This window comes from Squalius cephalus (genome assembly GCF_949319135.1).
Source record: "Squalius cephalus genome assembly, chromosome: 5".
Lineage (NCBI taxonomy): Eukaryota > Metazoa > Chordata > Actinopteri > Cypriniformes > Leuciscidae > Squalius > Squalius cephalus.
In genome coordinates this window covers 41,868,746-41,889,075 of record NC_137126.1, presented here as the reverse complement: position 1 = coordinate 41,889,075, position 20,330 = coordinate 41,868,746, and the positions used below count along the sequence as shown (strand labels likewise).

The 20,330-nt window shown below is 38.1% G+C and overlaps 2 protein-coding genes across 2 annotated transcripts in view; one reads left to right on the top strand and one right to left on the bottom strand.

Annotated features, from left to right (window-relative positions):
• Window positions 1-538: 538 nt before the first annotated feature.
• Window positions 539-9,724, bottom strand: LOC307159149 (uncharacterized protein; the record flags this gene model as incomplete). The annotated part of the gene is made up of 5 exons (XM_079872360.1): window positions 539-695; window positions 3,851-3,949; window positions 4,044-4,725; window positions 8,827-9,031; window positions 9,635-9,724. 5 exons carry the CDS (start codon window positions 9,722-9,724, stop codon window positions 539-541), a joined length of 1,233 nt encoding a protein of 410 aa, XP_079728486.1.
• srrm4 (serine/arginine repetitive matrix 4) overlaps window positions 9,026-20,330 on the top strand; it is a 49,131-nt gene continuing 37,826 nt past the window's right edge. The window contains exon 1 of the mRNA XM_079872330.1: window positions 9,026-9,853. Within this exon, the coding sequence (XP_079728456.1) occupies window positions 9,723-9,853 (131 nt within the window). The 5' untranslated portion in view covers window positions 9,026-9,722. The remainder of the gene's footprint in view (window positions 9,854-20,330) is intronic.

Genomic DNA, 20,330 nt, shown 5'->3' with positions numbered 1-20,330 from the left:
ATGGACATGATAGCAGGGAGGAAATAGAGCTGCTTTGACAGCCAAAACTCCATGCCTCTTAATATGAAAAAGGAATATATGATGAGATGTCAAGTAATTTTATGAAAAAACAAACAGCATTTTTTTAAGATGACTCACAATGGACTTTGATTGCACTTTTTCTATTTTTGAAATGCAGAGAGCATCATCTCTCTAACATTGTTTTTGCCATCTGACAATATTTATAATAATAAAATATATTCTCATTTTATGCAGAAGCTAATAAGAACTTAAAAACAACTGCAATTGGATAAATGGGGGAAAAACTATACATTCCGAATGGCAAGCTTGATATCTGCTCATAGGCTTGTAAAAAAAAAAAAAAAAAAAACCAGTATAAACACGACATGTGGGTTGTTGAGATGAACTAATCTTTGAATTAGGTTCAATTCAATTCAATTCAATTCAAATTTATTTGTATAGCGCTTTTCACAATACATATTGTTTCAAAGCAGCTTTACAGAAAGTGCATTTCAGAAATGTACATAGAGAAATACAGTTAGTTAATCATGTATTGATTTAGGGCATAAACATCGCCAGCGTCGAGTCGTCTCTTCACAGGCGCCGAGTCGTCTCTGCACAGGTGTTGGAGAATCTGTAGTTTCCATGAGAGGCTGGATACAAACTGGAGCTGACGATCTGTATTTACCTCGGGACTAGCGTCCCGAGATAACAACAGAAAAGCATATGGGAAATAATTAGCGTAGCTGCTGTTCGCAATATTAATGCATTCAATCTGATTCAACTGTAGTATAAAATGTAAGTATTATGTGAATGCCTGGCTGAAGAGATGCGTCTTTAATCTAGTTTTAAACTGGGACAGCGAGTCTGAGCCTCGAACAATATCAGGAAGGCCATTCCACAGTTTAGGAGCTAAATGTGAAAACGCTCTCCCTCCTTTAGTGGACTTAGATATCCTAGGAATGACCAGAAGCCTCGAATTTAGTGATCTTAAAGAGCGCGATGGATTGTAGGGCGATAGAAGTTCCGTTAAATACACGGGAGCTAAACCATTTAGGGCTTTATAGGTCAGTAGCAATACTTTGTAATTGATACGGAACTTTATAGGTAACCAATGTAGAGACGACAGAATTGGTGTTATATGATCGTATTTTCTTGATCTAGTAAGAACTCTAGCGGCGGCATTTTGGACTAACTGTAGCTTGTTTATTGAGGATGCAGGACAACCAGCTAATAAAGCATTACAGTAATCTAGTCTCGAGGTCATGAATGCATGAACTAACTTTTCTGCATCAGAAACAGATAGCATGTTACGTAGCTTAGCAATGTTTCTAAGGTGGAAAAAGGCTGTTCTTGTAACATATGAAATATGATTTTCAAAAGACAAGTTGCGGTCTAATATAACACCCAGGTCTTTTACTGTAGAGGATAAAGTAACAGGACACCCTTCTAAATTAAAGTTGTATTGTAAGAGGTTTTGTGGGCAGTTTTTTGGACTAATAAGTAATACCTCCGTTTTATCTGAATTTAATAGCAGAAAATTACATGTCATCCAGTATTTTATATCTTTAACACACTCTGTTAATTTAGATAATTTAGCGTTTTCATCTGGTCGTGATGAAATATATAATTGAGTGTCATCAGCATAACAGTGGAAATTAATTCCATGTTTTCTTATAATATTACCAAGTGGCAGCATATATATTGAGAATAGCAGAGGGCCTAACACAGATCCTTGCGGTACACCGTAGTTTACTGACGTTATCTTCGATTTTTCCCCATTTACGCAGACAAAATGGTAACGGTCTGATAAGTATGATCTGAACCAGCTTAATGCCTGTCCCTGAACACCAGTGTAGTTTTGTAGTCGGTCTAAGAGTATTGTGTGATCTATAGTATCGAACGCAGCACTAAGATCAAGTAAAACTAGTATTGAGATACAGCCTTGGTCAGAAGCTAAAAGTAAATCATTTGTGATTTTAACGAGCGCAGTTTCTGTGCTATGGTGCGGCCTGAATCCAGACTGAAACTTTTCATAGATATCATTTTCTTGCAAGAAAGAGCACAGTTGAGCGGACACAACTTTTTCTAGTATTTTAGACATAAATGGAAGATTTGAAATGGGTCTGTAATTTGCTAGGTTATTATGATCTAATTGTGGTTTCTTAATAAGAGGTTTTATAACTGCCAACTTGAATATTCTTGGAACATGACCTAAGGATAAAGACGAGTTAATAATATTGAGAAGAGGCTCTTCCACTACAGGTAACACTTGTTTCAGTAGTTTAGTTGGTATTGGATCTAATAAACACGTTGTTGGTTTAGATGCAATGATAAGTTTATTTAACTCTTCCTGTCCTATAGTTGCAAAGCGCTGTAATTGTTCTTGCGGGGTGATAATTGAGGCTGAATCATAAGACACCATTAAAGATTGTACATTTACAATTGTGTTTCTGATGCTTTCTATTTTCTCAGTGAAGAAATTCATAAAATCATTACTACTACACTGTGACGGAATATTTTGCTCCGGTAACGTCTGTTTATTTGTTAGTCTAGCGACGGTGTTAAATAAAAACCTAGGATTATTTTGGTTGTTTTCTATTAGTTTGCGGAGATGCTCAGCCCTGGCTGCTTTTAGGGCCTTTTTATAACGTGACATACTGTCTTTCCATGCGATTCTAAAGACCTCTAAATTAGTTTGTTTCCATTTACGCTCTAAATTACGAGTTTCTCTCTTTAGAACATGCGTAACACTGTTGTACCATGGTGCTTTAGTTTTCTCTCTAACCTTTTTTAATCTAATTGGTGCAACGATGTCTAATGTACAAGAGAAAATGGTGCTCATAGTGCTAGTCATTTCCTCTAGTTCATCTGTTTGTTTGGGTTCACTGAGCAGCTGAGACAGATCAGGTAAGCTATTTGAGAAATGATCTATAGTTGTTGGAAGGATTGTTCTGCCTGGTCGATAACGCGGCGCAACATGACAAATTTCAGCGGTATGTAGTATGCAAGTGACCATGTAATGGTCAGTGACTTCATCACTTTGCGGTATAATATCTATATCGGTTGGATCGGCTCCATGTGATATAATTAAATCTAGCGTATGATTAAGACGATGAGTGGGACCAGTTACGTTTTGCTTGACCCCAAAGGAGTTTAATAAATCTGTAAACACAGCCCCTAAAGCATCATTTGAATTATCTACGTGTATGTTAAAATCTCCAACAATTAATGCTTTATCGACATTGACCAAAAGATCTGAGAGAAAGTCTGCAAACTCTTTTAGGAAATCAGCGTAAGGCCCTGGCGGTCTATATACAGTAGCCAAGGCTAGAGATAATATGGATTTCTTTCTTACATCTAAGAGAGTAACATTTAGCACAAGTACTTCAAACGAATTAAACCTGTGACCTGTTTTCTGAGTAACAGTTAGAATATCTTTATAGATTATAGCAACACCACCGCCACGACCAATCAGACGGGGCTCATGCTTGTAACAGTATCCAGGAGGAGTAGACTCATTAAGACCGAAATAATCATTTGGTTTAAGCCAGGTTTCAGTAAGGCAAAGTACATCGAAACTATTATCTGTGACCATTTCATTTACAATAACCGCCTTAGGTGTAAGCGATCTGATGTTTAAAAGACCTAGCTTTATAAATTGTTTTTGTTCACTAATATTGAGATTTTCTGGTTTAATCACAATTAGATTTTTCTTAGATCCTGCAGTAGATTTATTATTTGATCTCACTAAACGAGGAATAGACACAGTTTCAATATAATGTTCTACATTGGTACTTATATCAATTAAGTTTGGACAGCAAAGAGTGTGATTTGGACTTTGACTTACTAGTCATATGGTGTGTAGCGTCTTGGAGATGTTGTCCGACAGAAGAGCCGCTCCGATTCTGCTGGGGTGCAGGCCATCAGCACGGAAGAGCCTAGGTCGCTCCCAGAAAAGATTCCAATTATTTACAAAGAGCAGTCTCTGTTCATTACACCATGACATTAACCATTCATTTAGAGCAAATAATCTACTGAACCTTTCGTGTCCTAGTCGGTAGGTGGGAAGCGGTCCAGACACGATGATCGTTGTTTCAGGCGATGTACTGCGTACCGTCTCGATCAGGCTCCTGTAGTCCTTCTTCAGAACCTCCGACTGCCGTAGCCTGATGTCGTTCGTTCCCGCGTGCAGCACGACAGCTCCGACGGGCTCGTCACCGTTCAGAATCCCGGGAACCTGTGCAGCGACATCGAGAACACGAGCACCAGGAAAGCAGTGAGTGCGAACCTTACCTTTACCTATGGTAGCACGGACATGCCGGACGATGGAACTGCCGATGATCACAGCGTCGCGTTCCGTCTCGCGTAGAGGGGAGAAGCGGTTCCGGGTGGAGATCTCGAAGGCCGGGAGGGGCGGAGAGGTCCTAGCTCTGGTCCTGGCCCGCGTCTTCCGCTGTGGAATCACCCAGGGTCCATGTTGTTGTGTCGGTGCCGGAGTGAATGAAACCAGGGATGATCGCATCCTGGGCAGAGAAACACATGGAGTAGACGAGGTCGGAGTCAAAAGGTTACTAACCACTGACCTGTGAGCATCGGCGCGTGATGTTTCAAGCGCGAAACGTCGATCTCGTAGCTCGGCCTGTCTCTCTAGTAGGTCGCGGATCTGCTTCTCCACGGATTCCAGCTCTAACTGCACAGAATGCAGCTCGAAGGTGTCCTCACCTGCACTCAAAGGTAACGTTAGACACACATCCGTTATATTCGCCATTATAGCAGATGTGCTATAATGGCGAATTATAGCTTTCAGTGATACGGGTGTAAATAAGTCGATCGATAGGCGCGACCACGCGTGTAATGCTAGCGGGCTAAGGCTAGTAGCGGAAGTTCGAAAGGTTGGATATATGTAAGTTAGCGATATCAGAGCAATCCGATTGTTTTTTAAGGAGAATAGTATTCCAGATATGTTCACACGCTATAAAAATGAAAAAGTTCGTTTGTAAAAGAGTGTAAAGAAGAAAAACAAGGTTTCTGAATTAATTCGACGGAGCTCCAAACACAACAACGCACCCTGAAGCGGTTCAACTGAAGCGTTCCAAGCTTAATCCTCATTCACATCACAGCAATCTGATTCTCTTTTATAATCAAGTGGATGGTGGCGATGCACATGGAGTTTCATGTTAGCAGTTAAAATAAGCAGAACTAATGAATGGCAGTTAGGATATCAGCCTGTCTTCATGAGTGCTCAGATGCTTTACTGTGGCAAATATTTGAATGTCATCGTATTCCTTTCATCATACTCAGTCATATTTCTTTTTCATTCTGCTACGTCCCTTAATTCATGTCACTCATTATCACACTTTGATAAATTTACTGATACACTTTATGATAGCTATCATTAAGTTATTAATGAGGGTAAGTATAAAATATACATCCAGATGTATTACAGATAAATGCTTAACATTTAAATTAAATTATGAATTTACAGCATGCAAAAATATAAATCAAGGTTTCATGGCTTTTGCACTGAAACCCATTTGGACTCAATTTCATGTTTTTATCCCATGAAAATAACAAGATTTCATCACTTACCTTCTTTAATTAATGTTAATTAAGGGTAAAGATTGTCAGTTTAAGCCAGAGTTTTATCCCAAATCACTTAATCTAAATAGTCTCTTTTCAAAAATACATTTGACAAAAGAAATAAAAGTGACTTTAAAAAAGGTTAACTATTTATGGTGGTTCTGTTATTAATGAAGAATATAATTTTTTCATTGTGGTTTTGAGTTATTTGACAGGAATCTTGAACAGTAATGTGGCTGAGCACCTACATGTCAGAAGTTTGGACACTCTGTTTCTCATGATTTAATTTTTGTAACACTTTATAATAGCTATCATTAAGTCATTAAAGAGTATACAGTAAATAGGCCTGTAAAATACATATGCAGATGTATAATAGATAAATGCTGAACAGATAAATTCAAATATGAATTTACAGTATATTCAAAAATATAAAGCAAGTTTTCATGCAATTTCTCATTTGGTTTTGCCAAATGCCATTTTGCCATTACTCCCATTTGGTTTAAAGGGTACATAACATGCACAGTTTCACCTAATCTCATGTTAATCTTGAGTACCTATAGAGTAGTAGTGCATCCTTAATATCTCAAAAAAGTGTTTAGTTTTATTAAATTTATAAAAGAAAAATACAGCTTTCCGATTCTCTCCGGAAAAAGCCGAGGTCCTGGAGGCGGAGCTATAGAGTCAAGCGGTAGTGCTTGATTTCCAGCAAAAGACAGAAATCTGATCCAGTTGTACTTACATGAATGGGGTCTTTTATCACTGGGACCACTCCACGTTTTAATAGCAAACGATTTGCAAATCCAGCGTCGACCTGAGCCTTGTTAATAAAACATTCGTCACTGAAATGACCAGAACACACAACCGCACTTCCTACAGTCCGTTGCTGCCCCGGAAAAACAAACGGCATCCACTGTTCCTGTAACACTGGGTTCTTTGGAAAGCTGGACACGGTAAGCTTTCCCTCACATCCAAAAACACACTTTTTTGGAGACATTCTTGAACAAATCCTATGCAGCGCTGGCTGCCGATGATTTCCTGTTGATGTGCGCGGTCTCGTTCTCCTCTGGTCGACGTGTGCGCGGGCGCGCTTTTCCGAGAGAAATGCTCATATAAGGAGTTCCACTCTTATCTACATCATTAGATCCACGATAAAAAAAAACCCAGCCGAAACTTGTACCAACCCGGAAGTAAGATTTTCAGCACAGAAATTCTCCGTTATTCGGAGTATTTTTAAAAATATTTTAAAAATATTTTTTTAAAACTTTGCCCATGTTTAACATGAGAATCCATCTCTTTAACACTGTAAACAACTCTGAATACATGAAACACCATGGTACCCCCCCTTTAATCAATTTGCACCTCTTATTATAATAACAAGATTTTATCACATACCACAAGTCTTCTCACAGCATGCTGCAATGTTACTTTTGGATAAGGATTCTGAGTTTAAGCCAGAGTTTTATATCATTTGAGTCGTTAAAGGGGTGGTAAATGCCCTTTTCACAAGATGTAAAATAAGTCTCTGATGTCCCCAGAGTGTGTACAGTATGTGAAGTTTTAACTCAAAATACCCCACAGATATTTTTATATAGCATGTTAAAATTGTCGCTTTTTGAGGGTGAGCAAAAACGCACCGTTTTGTGTCTGTTCCTTTAAATGCAAATGAGCTGCTGCTCCCTGCACAGAGGGCGGAGCTTCAAGAGCTGGCACTCACACAGACATGCACTGGAAATTTCAAAAACTTTTAGCCTTTTATGTTCAAACCGGATTCAGACAATGGAGAGACCCAAGAAGAAGTGACAACATGTAGAAGCAACAGGACATTTCTGAATGGTTAGTTGATGAATTTATGTAGCTTATGTGTAGTTATTTTCTAGTCATTGATTAGCATATTCTGTCCATAGACAGTATAAGAAGTGGATAGAGCCATCTCATTGGAACTCAATTGAGACAAGTGAAGCCCATTTTTAGCGATTTTTTTAGCACTTCCGTTCCTGACGCGCAGACTCAAACCGACTCAAACTAAGCTTGATGATGTGAGCAACCTGTCTGACAGATGTAAATCTTCTAGTAGCTGTGCGTGCAAACTGCCAACGTTAATCTTGCAGAGACGGCGAGCTTGAGCAAAGAGTTCTTTGGCATGAGTAAGCAGGAGTAAGTATTTTGATTAATTTTTTTGTGTAGTATTTATTTTAAAATGTAAAGCCAGGGCTTCTCCCTTGACGTCCCCCCGATTGCCTGAGAGCTTCTCCTCCTATCTGTATGGTAATTTCTCTACTGTGCGACAGAGAGTTGAGTGGTTATAACGCAATCGTTAGCCTATTTTTACAAAAACTGTTTCTACGGGGCCATATTGTAACATAGAAGGTAATGGAGCCCTTTATACAATGTCGTGTTTCTTTAGAAATAAATAATGGACAAATGGAGTCTTTAAACGCCTCAGATGTAAAGTTATTCGCTGTCAAAGTGATGCCAAAATGAATGGGAGTCAATGGAATGCTAACGCAAGTGAAGTTCTGCTACAAGATGGCGGGACGCGGCCGGCTTCAACTTCCGGTCGATGGATTACCCGCCCGATTCTGTCATGATAATCTATAAATCATGTTCCGGGGGCGGGGTTTATGTAAATTCTAGGGTGGGTGATGTCACTAACCCGGAGGAATGTCATGTAGTCCTTACCAGCCATTTCCTTAAAAAAACAATTTCTTTAAAAGCAAATATCTTCCTTTGCTTTGAACTTTGAGCATTGTATTTTGCAGATGTTGTTTATGCTCAAACAGCAACATTACACACTAACTAAAGTTAGAAAAGTGAAATCATAATCAACCACCCCTTTGCTTTACAATATAGTAAGTCTGTATTCCTCTATAGGATACAAAAAAGGGTTAAGTTATGGTTTTGTTAGGATATAATAAAGAGCTACTCATATTTTCATTTTGTTTTTGTTTTTCATGATCTTAAAAACCTTTGGGGTAAGTGCTTAAGCTTAGATTATTTTAATAGGCTAAAATGTAAGATATGTATATTTTTATATTTTGTCAATATTTTCCATACATAATTCCAACTTTTATGCTTGTTAGCTTTGATGACTTGACAATAGTAATTATAGAATAAATTGGTGTGTCCAAACTTTTGACTCACAGTGTCTTTCAAATTGAAAGAATGACATGAGGAGTGTAGGCTACATATGAATACAAAGGCACTTTTTGAGGAGGGTTGTTCTTTTGTTTGTACTACTATCACCTGTGCAGTCTGCAAGTGCAGGTGGGGTTTCAGTGACAGGTGGTTGCTGTGAGAGGGAGGGGGATGGTTTCTGTGAGGCCCCTGAGGGCTGATGTGGGGGGAAATGCTTTGCCTCGTAAGTATTGAGCCTGACACATGCTCCGTCTGCTGCCTCTGCGCCGACCCCTGCCTCTTTTGTTATGCTGATTAAGGCAACAGGCTCAGTCTTTTGTTCAAGTCAGAGAACGCGAGAGAGAAAGAGAACAAGCGGGGAGGGATGGTCACGCTCCCCGTGACCTAAAGCCCCCCAGTCTCCTCTTCTTTAACGTCACAAGGTGCTCGCAACAAAAACCAGCCACCATCAAATGAGTTCTTCACATCGCGGCGCGCACGAGCCACCATCAGCTGAGACTGTCACAACTCCTCCGTTCACACACACACACACACACACACACAGATACGCTGGTACTGGACTTTTATTTCAAACTGCCAGGAGTTTAATGGATATTAGTAATAGCGCAGAAAAGGATTTAGGTCGCGAGCTCAGACTCTCAAATTGATTTGAAGGCGGGAAGCGCGAGCGCTGAGAGGAATGAAGCACGACAGGGGACGCCGAGCCAATAAATAGAAGCTGCCCGCTGAAACGGTCGCCGTAACGTCGTCATGGAACTGACGGGGGAAACGTAAAAACGGACTCTCAAAAGAAGTTAAAACGTTTAACACGTAAGAAAAAACTGAAACATTAAGAAAAAAAGCTGCATTTCCTCAAACAATCCGTTGGTTTCAGAACTTGGACAGCTCCCTCGTGCAGCCGCCTACACACAGTTACCAAACCGTCCGTGTGAGGATTCATTGAACCTGCTGAACAAAACCGACCCAGTTCTTCTCGGTATTCACCCCCAGAACATCGACACGCCATGACCGGTGTACTTCTGGGAGAGAAGCAGCTTTTTGAGAAGTTCTGGAAGGGCACGTTCGAAGCCGTGGCAATGCCGAGACCCGAGAGCATCATCATCGCCAGCATCACCGCACGAAGAGCCGTGACAAAGTGAGTCGTTTAGCCTGAGGCTTCCTGTGTCCTTTCTCAGTCTTTAGCTTGACTAAACATTATTTTAATTCTCAAGAATCTTGAGAATTAAAATAATGTTTTGCAATCACTTTTTTACAGACCAGCCTCAAGGCCATTCTAATGATTCTACTGATTTATGCCTTCTAGACACAATATTAATTTCTCAGATTAGTGAAAATTTGGTTTCAGTTTGTTCCTGACATTTGTCTCTGTATTTGTTTTATTGTCTTACAATCTGTTTTGGATTGGGATCTCGGTAAAGTCTCCTCTCGTTTGGTTGCCCTCCCTTGTGCAACTTTTGCCTTTTTGTCCCATTTTCATGTCACACAAACAGTGAGCGTGAATTCTGCCTATGCTCTCCATTCATCATTGACTGTCCTTCACTGGAGGCCAGTCAGTTTCACTTGTGCACACATAAGTGCACAGCAGAGCGAGAGGCTACACAGAGTCCTAATGAATCAAGTCAGAGTAGAGCCCTTCATCATGCCCTTAGGTTAGGGGCATGAAGATGATCTCAGCGCCTTCTTCTTCACCCATGAATTAGGAGGCATGGCAGCATGTCGAATAGAGAGAAAATGCAAAAAAGCAATAAAGAAACCAGGGGTTTGCTTCCCTTTTCATCCTTTCCTGTTAATCAGGATCAAGACTTACTCCTTGCTCATTACGCCGGTAAGGAGTGCGTAACTAATTTATGAATCACTCTTGTTCCCTATGTGCATGTATCATTCCATGTACTGTGTTACCCATCTTGCAGTCTCCCATCTCAGGAACCTGGGGTTTCACAGTGCTTTGTCCACTTTTTCCTTATCAAGGCACCTGATGATAGTGTGTATTAAAAAGTGGCGTATCACGATTTTGCTACTCACATGAGCTTTATATTCATACTGCAGTAGGACAAAGATTTGATTGGAGTCTTAGCACATAACTGGTCGATCAATAGTCAAAATATTCCGACACAAACCTAGTGCTTTCTGGCTGTCTGTATTCTATAAAAAACGGAAAATGGGGTATTGTTTCTTTAAGAATATTTTTGGACTGGACCTGAAACCGAAATAGACTTTGATGGTGCAACCAATGTATTCAGCATTAATTACATATTATTATTGATTTGTATAACAATACTAGAATTCCTTAGGTTACCTAACAAAACATTTTTAAAGTTCACCCAAACATGAAAATTCTGTCATCATTTACTCACCCTCATGTTGTTTCAAACCTGTATGACTTTCTTTCTTTTGGGGAACACAAAATATATTTAGAAAAATGTCTTGTGAGAAGATTTTTTTGTTGTTGTTAATTTAATGAAAGTTAAAGAGGTCTAGTCTATTCAGTTTTGGTTTAACAATCTCTTCAATCCTCTGTGTTAATTTGATTATAATTTTCGTCAATGACATTTTTTCACAAATGAAAAAGAGGCATTAAAGGAGAACTCCGGTGAATTTTAACATTGAGCTCTTTTTTTTGTAAATTTGGAGTGCTGTCAGTACAGAGAACAACGACAAAAATCGGTGTTGCCTACACCGTGTTATCCTCTTTTTAAAATTTGCACCCTGTTGACTTCAATGCGGCAAGTTTTAAACCTGCTTTTAGCCTCTTAACATCCTTGATGTGTCATTACAAGTGCACAGGTCATGTGAGTGATTCCTTCAGAGTGAACACGAGTGAATCTGACTGCAGTAGATGTGAAAGATATGAATAAAAATGATGTTATTTCAGCCAGCGCACATACCTGTATTTACATCCTGTTTTCGGTTGAAGTCCACAGTAATCGATTGTCGAGTTCGGGCGCATGATCGTACGTACTAAACCTATGTGCGTGAACTCGACAATCGATTACTGTGGGCTTCGACCGAAAACAGGATGTAAATACAGGTATGTGCGCTGGCTGAAATAACATCATTTTTATTCATATCTTTCACATCTACTGCAGTCAGATTCACCCGTGTTCACTCTGAAGGAATCACTCACATTGGCTGTGCACTTGTAATGACACATCAAGGATGTTAAGAGGCTAAAAGCAGGTTTAAAACTTGCCCCATTGAAGTCAACAGGGTGCAGATTTTAAAAAGAGGATAACTCGGTGTAGGCAACACCGATTTTTGTCGTTGTTCTCTGTACTGACAGCACTCCAAATTTACAAAAAAATTAGCTCAATGTTAAAATTCTCCTTTAACCTACATCAAAAAACAGTTTTGAATGACAAAAAGTATGACGAAAATCTATTGGAATTTTCCTCCCCTAATAAAAACAAGACAAATGTTAGGGAGGGACATAAGTTGGCATTTACTTACTGTGAATTGGATCCGTGCATTCAGCCTTAAAGAGACAGCAGTCTGTTTATCGAACAACACTTGTTTTAAAAATGTTGTATGCAAGTTGTTATAAAGGCCGGGACACACAGCCGTTTCGTATATCTGCGTATGTCTCGTATATTTTTCTTTTGGTTTCTCCTTTTAAATGATGAATGTATTGATACCTGCTGATATAGACGGTTAATCCCATACACGCAGGCGCAGAACGCACATGCTAGTTTGCAGTCGGCTGTAGTCTGTGCTGTGTTAAAGCACAGCTTTTTGGTCCAGACCCAGCCGACCCGAGGCTTTCGTCGCCGCTAGTTTTTTGAAGAAGACTTGGAGTGTCTCAGGCTTCAAGAATATATCATCAATTGAAAATAAGACCATGTTTTTGTTTCTTTATGAGAAGTGTTTTTATTACATTTTAAGATAAATAAAGACATGTTATACATCACAACAGTTAAATATGTGTCTGTATTGCATGTTCAAACCTTAATATAATTCATATTAACAGGTTAATAGATGTTTTCTCCATCAGAAGGCTATATAATGAGTTTGGAAATTTTAGATTGTAGTCGACTAAAATCTTATGATATTTAGTCGACTAAAAGTAGACTAAAACTAAAACAATTCAGATGACTAAAATATGACTAAAACTAAATGCCATTTTTGTCAAAAGACTATGACTAAGTTTTTACTGTCAAAATTAACACTGTTTCAAACTGTATGCAAAAGTAAAAATAAATTAATAATAATTAGTCAAAAGATTTTGAACTCCCATAAATGTGAGAATATTATTAGTTTGATAAAGAGAGAATGCTAAGACTAAGAATTTTGGTAACATTTTACAATAAGGTTTCATTAGTTAACTACTTAAGTTAACATGAGCTAACAATGATCAACACTTTTATAGCATTTGTTTATCTTAGTTTATGTTAATTTCAACATTTACTAATACATTATTAAAATCAAAAGTTGCATTTGCTACCATTAAATAATGCACTGTGAACTAACATGAACACACAATGAACAGCTGGATTTTTATTAACTAACATGAACAAAGATTAATAAATGTTGTAAGACATGTATTGGTCATTGTAGTTCATGTTAGTTAATACATTAACTAATGTTAACAAATGAGACCTTATTGTAAAGTGTTACCAGAATTTTCATTGATCATTTTGCTTTCACTAGCCTCTCCTCTCTCTATCTCATTATTAGTCTCTTCTTCTCGATCTGTTTATCTCACTGTGAATATTTACATATTCATAAAGCTACTCACCCTTCAGGGCGCACCTGACGTTGATGTTGATGTGTACAAGGCTGGTAATGACAGCAACATTTACAACCTAACCAATGTCGCTGATTTAACCAGTGCCATCTGCAAATTCAGCATTCAGGTTCGTCTTCATAGTGTTTACCCCAGGCACTGAGCCGTCAAGACACACAGACGTTTTAAGATGTTAAAATGCCTGAGAAATAAAATAATTTATTTCGATTTGCAGTAATAAATCACAGAGCATAAGGCCCATTAGCTTGTAATATCAGCTGCATGACTGGAGAAACATCATTATTGGTTATGTCAGCTGAAAAATGTTGGTCACCTATGCGTACACTTAGCCCATTTTGCCCTGCTTTACACCCCCCCCCCCCACTTAATTGACCATATTTCGTTTTCTTATTCCGCCTCTTTTCTCGTGGTGTCACTGAGCTTTAAAGAGGTCCACAGTGCAGGGCAATTACAAAGGGTGTTGCTGATCCTCCTCTGTAGACCTAGTGTTTTCTGGCAAGGCTAGAGAGAGGAGTTCACTCTTGTGCAGCCAGAGGGTCCTGCCCCCGGCCACTGCAGCCCCACAAGCTGTTCTTCTCAGTGGCAAACCTCATTAAAAATGCAGAGGGTTTTAGTTGGACTGAGTGTAAGTGTGTTTGTGTGGGTTAGGAAGCAGATGGCCCATGGGAGAAAGGGTAAGGGGGAGAACCCTTTACCCTAGCAGATGCTAGTTTAACGAGGAGAAGAATAAAGAGATTAGGGTAACCTGGGAATGGAACTGCACCCAAATGCAAAAGAAGAGAAATAACTATACTATACTTTATTTTGTATTGTCTGGAATATGTTGCGTTTTTTTTATCATTTTAAACATGCTGCGACTTATATAATGCAATTAAAAGCGCACACATTTGGATTCGTGCTGAATGAGAGAGGTGTGTGAGCCCAAGTTTATTTGTAAATTACACTGGTAGTTTTAGTCTTGCTTTAAATAAATTTTGTTAATGCTTGGTGTTTATAATAATTGTTGTTTATAATTTATGTTTGTTTTACACTTACTTTTTTTATTCTGTTCTGAATAATGTTACATTTAAAGTAATTTGTTGGGGGGGGGGGGGGGGTATAATTAAAGTTCTTAAATAAATGTTGAATTTTGCTATTTTACTATTATTTCTGAATGTAAGAATGAAATGTATAAATTACATTTCATATATAACAGTAAAATGTAACTTATACAACGATGCGACTGTGTCTTCTCAGCAATTCAGTTTTGACCTGGTGCGACTTATTTTCCAGAAAATATATGAAAGCAAGCGTGTCATCTTTAAACCTCAAATTGCTTTTCAAATCAACCTGCTATCATTCAAGCTAATTTTCATTTCTATTTTTTTTCTTTTTTTACAACAGTCTTCTGGGAAGTTTTTTATTTTCATTGAAGACAAAAGGTTTGGACATGCTTGCTTTGAGAAGGAATTGATTTTATTGAGTTGCTTGTTTCAAAGATTGATCGCTCCTCTAGTATTGATTTGACTGGGTGAAATTAAATTAAATGAAGACTGTGGTAACCCTTTAGTTCATTATCGTAACCCAATATGCTTGTGCAGCGTCATAGCAATTATAAAGAAAAAAACATTCCAAAATTATAATGGATTTAACTGCTATTGCACTGCAAGTTCAACTTAGAAAAACTGTGTTTTTATGTACACATCAATGTAAAGTAGCATAGCTTGGTTCAATCCATTATTTTTTGTTCCTAATTAAGTAGTCGCCCCACACCCAGGCTACAGCTGAGGTGATAAAATGAACAGAAAGACAATGATTTTGTTGATCTTCTAGTAAACCCAGACTTTCTTTTGATTTTGCTCTGAAAGCAGAAGGATACGACATTGTTCAAAGGTTGTTCGTGTCAGGGCCTAATGTAGAAGCCAGTCAGAACTCTCAGTTCTGCTTAGTTCTAATTCAGTTGATTTAAATCAGCTGAAGCGGTGGTCGCAAATAGAGTTGTTCAATTTCAAAGAATCTAATTTCTATGCTTATTTTGTTTTTTAGAAGAGCATTTGAGTCTCTGGCACTCTCTCTTGCTGTGTCTCTGTCTCTCTGGGTGGGTGGGTGGGTGGAGTCTCTGAAGGGACTGTAACCCCTGGAGCTGAGCTCTGGCTCAGAGACAGCTGCAGAGCTGTAGAAATGCTGATATGGTTGCCAGGCCTCCAGGGTTCAGCTATAATTTCTTTTAAATGTAGCCACTGCTACATTCCAGCACAGCATCTAAGAGGTATAAGAGAGATACATTTTTATTTAGCTGTAAGTGAGTCCAACATTCAGTCAGAAGCAGATGAAAGGCACAGCTGTGAAACACCAGGGAGATGTTGAAATGCAGTAAGAGGTCTTGATATGGGGCACTTAAGTTGGCGACTTGTCATATGAAGTAGTTATCTGATGTTAGAGTGATAAGGCTTTAAGAATATTTCTTTTCTGCCTTTGACAGTTGTGCTGAGAAAATCCAAATGAAGTCTGAATCATCAGTATATAATGCATTTAACACCATTCATGTAAAAGTATCAACTGTGTGTTTGCAAGAGTATGTGCTACCATCCACTTTAGGAATTTATGATATCTTTCTGGGCTTTTTCAAGACTGTGATGCACAACGTTGAATCGATACCAGAATAGTGCACTTCCTCTTGTAAACAGATTTGATTATAATTTAGTTCTAGCGATCCCAACATTAAATTACATCAGTTATGAATGCTTCACCCTCATCTTGCCCTTCTCTCGTGAAGTCCACAAGCCACTTTTTTTTCAGTGAATGAATCACTGAAAAGCTGGTGAGATTAAGGAAAATGAGAACGAGGCACAACCTGGGGTTATATTGGAGTAATATTACCAGGATGAATAATCCATAAAGTGCTGGAACAGGTCTGCATACATTTAGAGAAGTAATACTGATTCCATTAAATATTAACACTTATATATAATGAGTATAAATCCACTTATGCACTTTTGCCATGGCTTGATAATTGACTGACTAAAACCAATAATTTAAACTGAATAAAGTTTTAACAGGAGCTCTTTTTCAGCAAATTTCAGAAATTTCATTTCTATCCTTAACTATACATGAAAATATCATAGATTGTCCTGTACGGTTTATAGTTAGCCATAGCGTTTACAATGTGTGGACTTGTTTGCTGGGTGAACTTCTGAGAGGTCAAATTTGTTGTTATTTTATTACTTTTCATGCAATATATATTGTGCACACTCAGAATTCACAGAAATGCGTATCTAAATGAGCAAGTCATATTTCCTTTTACTATCACAATGTCCAATCAAATATATAAGGCTGTTAGGAAATATCGCAATGTGAATGTTTAGGCTAGGACATGTTTTTCCACTGGCAATATGCTCAATGTTTAGGCAGCAGTAAGCTGATTATTTTTCCAGCCAAATTGTTGTTTTTTAGCATAAAGTCAAACTTTGCATTCATTGCAGAAATGCAATTTTATATTTAATGAAGTGAATCTGGTATCAAAACATTTTATACAACCATTCTAGTCTTCAAATTTGATTGGCTGTGGAGTGATTTATACTATTTGAAGTAGCACCTGGCAATGAAAGCCTTTGTATTATCTGCTAGTAATATCTGACTAATCAATCCAGAGCTGATTAAAAAAAAAAACATTTCCATGCAAAGATGTGATCACCTATTTATTGAGCATCTCTGATCACAAGAGAAAAAAACTCCAAGAAATTTGCTTGGCAAATAGCAGTCTTTGTTGATGTTTCTGAAGGTCATAAAGTGGTATTAAGGCTAAATCTATTTTATATAATTCCCCAGCTAATTAATATGCCATATGTCCAACTTACATGCCTCCTCTGATTTGTTCGTACCTTATTTACCCATGGTGCTGCACTCGTGAGGCTGAACATCACTTGCTCAATACATGCAATCATTGGACAATCAATCAAGCAGGTTGTGTCAAACAGAACATGAGATGAGTAGGCAGGCACATCTTACTACAAGCTGTGTCTCACGTATTGCAGAGGTTACTGTCTATCAGCTTGTCGTCTCCTGAAACTCACATGCTGTAGTGCTATTTTCCTCACCACTGGACCCCTGGAGGGATCAAAAGCCATTATTAAAAGGCAAACTTATCAAAGTCAAACCTTCATCACTTAAATTAAATCATTTCAAGCTTGACTGGCTCTCCTCTTCTTTGCCTCCCCTTCATTTTTCATTTCCATCCCTTGCCCATCCTCATTTCAGGAAGACGATCTGCCACTCACACAAAATTGCTTCCATTTGCATAACTGATGCTTCATTTGGGCTGGGATTGTTTCTGTGGCGATGTCACTGCACAATGGCATGGCAGTGACAGCAATAACGAGCGAATGGAACTCTCCCACCTCTCCATTTAGGGATCAATCTTGGAGTCAAGGACAAGTGTTCCTTAAGTTGACATTTCCTTCACCCTCTGGCTGAGCAGATGTTCAGGCTTCAACTGTTAGGAGTACTCTGATAGTAAGTCATGGAATGATTTATTCAGCATTCAGGATACCCTTTAAGAAAGTAGACGAATATGAGTCTGAATATTCTATTGGCTTCCATATGTTCTTTAAAGCTTTATTGTTTTTGGCTCTTCTTTTTACTGTGTATGTTTTTGTCGAGGCAGAACAGTAAAGTTTAATGGGGCATAATTATAATGATGTTTTTAAGATGGCTCTCTGTACTCAGTATTACTGCATATTGCATGGGAGGTTCACAGTAATTTAGGACATTCTATCATATCTATTCATCAGTGAATGATAGCTAAAGGATCATTTATATGTTTTAAAGGGAAGAACTTGCATGAGACACCGACCATCTGAGCCCAAAAGAGTTGTAACATGTCAGGCAGCCGCAAAGAGGACGCAGTCTGGGAGGTGCTAAATTGCGATGGGTTTCTTAAACTGAGCAATATCGCCACTGACATTTCAGTAGCCGAGAGATTCAGCTGAGCAGTTATTACAAAAAGCAAAGCTGACAGGTTTGCTGTCTTTCTCTGGATGCTGCAGCGCATTGTGAAGTGCATTAGAGATATTTTCTCCTACAGCGAGGATTTTTTTAAAGTGTTCTACTCTTACTCATTAACCACTCTCTCCTAACCTCTCTGTGCTCTTCCAAACCAGAGCGAAATGATGTGAAGAAATTCAACATTTGAATTCTTCCCAAGTGAAGATTAAGCTAATAAAAGATTGTATCTTCACAGGCTTTGAAGAAAGTATTTCAGAGGCTAACTTCAAACATACTACTGAACCGTGTTCAGAAAGTAATATTTCCACATATATATTTCAATTTCTTCTCTATTCATATGCAGAACATGAAAGGCAGATAGGTGAGCAATTAAGTAGTTATTTCTACAGTGAATCAAGCTTATTACACAGGACCAATGACTGAGTCTTTGATCAAGACGTAGGGATGTTCCCGTCCCCATTATAATGCGATTATTGATCGTAGTTTACAAAGTAATATGGGAAAAACATTAGTGTCCTCTACATTAGCTATAAATGCATTCTTATGAGACATTTTCTCTTGATCCACAATATGCTAAAAGATATTTTGCTTTGATATCAAATTTTCCCTTTGTCTCAAAACCTGTAGGGAAATTGTATGACTAATCATAGTCATTGTTCTTTTATCCTCTCTCCCTTTTTACTTTAAAGTATCAGGGTCATAAGAGAAAAGATATAGGACTGACATGAGTGGGAGAAGGATGGCACAAATTTGACTGACGCCTCTGAATGACTTAGTATAAAGTAGCTGTCAAGAACAGGGCAAAGTAATGTTACAAACTTGGCGTCGAGTGTATTCTTTTGAGACCAAAAATCTTTTTTCACTTTAAAAAGATGCTCCCTTTCATCGTTTGTGGTTTGTTATGATTTTCTGGACAGGAAATCAAACATACACAATGCAGTTTGTCAAGAGTGTAACTGTAATTGTTTTTCCTACGTGATAATGACATTCGCTTTTGTCCTGATAATGAATTCTGCTGCTATTTATTATCAAATAAATGTAGCCATAAGGATTTAAATACCTTGTTTAAAATGCCTACACTTGCACAAAAAATAGCGTAAAATATGCTAATTTAGGCAATTACTCATTAGCTTCTTAGAATTTGATATTAAATCCTAATATTAATGCCCTCATTTTTCTCATTAGCTTCCACTTAATGTAATTAAAGCATACAGAAGCATGTGTTGCAATATTTGGTCATTTCCTTGAGCTGCCTGCAAATTGAATGGACAGAGCTTAATTAAGCTCATGCAAGTTTATGATATTCACTTCATTTGATTGCCTTGCCAGAGGTTTAAAAACCGGATAATAACACCAACAACATGAATCAATTAGACATGAGTAGATCAACAGCATGATTCTTGAATGCTGGAATAAAATAAAAACATTTCCAAAGCACATTATTAGTGAGTCCTTGTTTGACTTTGGCACATAATGAAATTCTCAATTTAGAAATATTCTGATCTCATTTCAACTTTTTAAATCTTATAAGGTGACTTATGTATGTACCGTTAGTGTTTGTGAAGTGTTTTCTGTATAGCATATTATAAATAACTTTTTTGTTGAGGATATGAGTCATCAAACATACAGAATGTCAATGTGTTTTGTAAATTGTAGGTCCTTGAGGGCACTTCATATGCACATTATGGACAACAGAATAATCCACTTGCCCTTGAAAGAGAGTATTCTTGTGGAGACTCAGCGAATTGAATGGACCTCCCTCACATAAAATGGAAATAGCCTCTTTGTGATGGGGTACTAAATAATAAAGAAGGTTAGTGGAAATGATGACAGCATTTTTATTGGGCATCCACATAATGGTTTTCCTACACCGGCTTGTTAGGAGGGA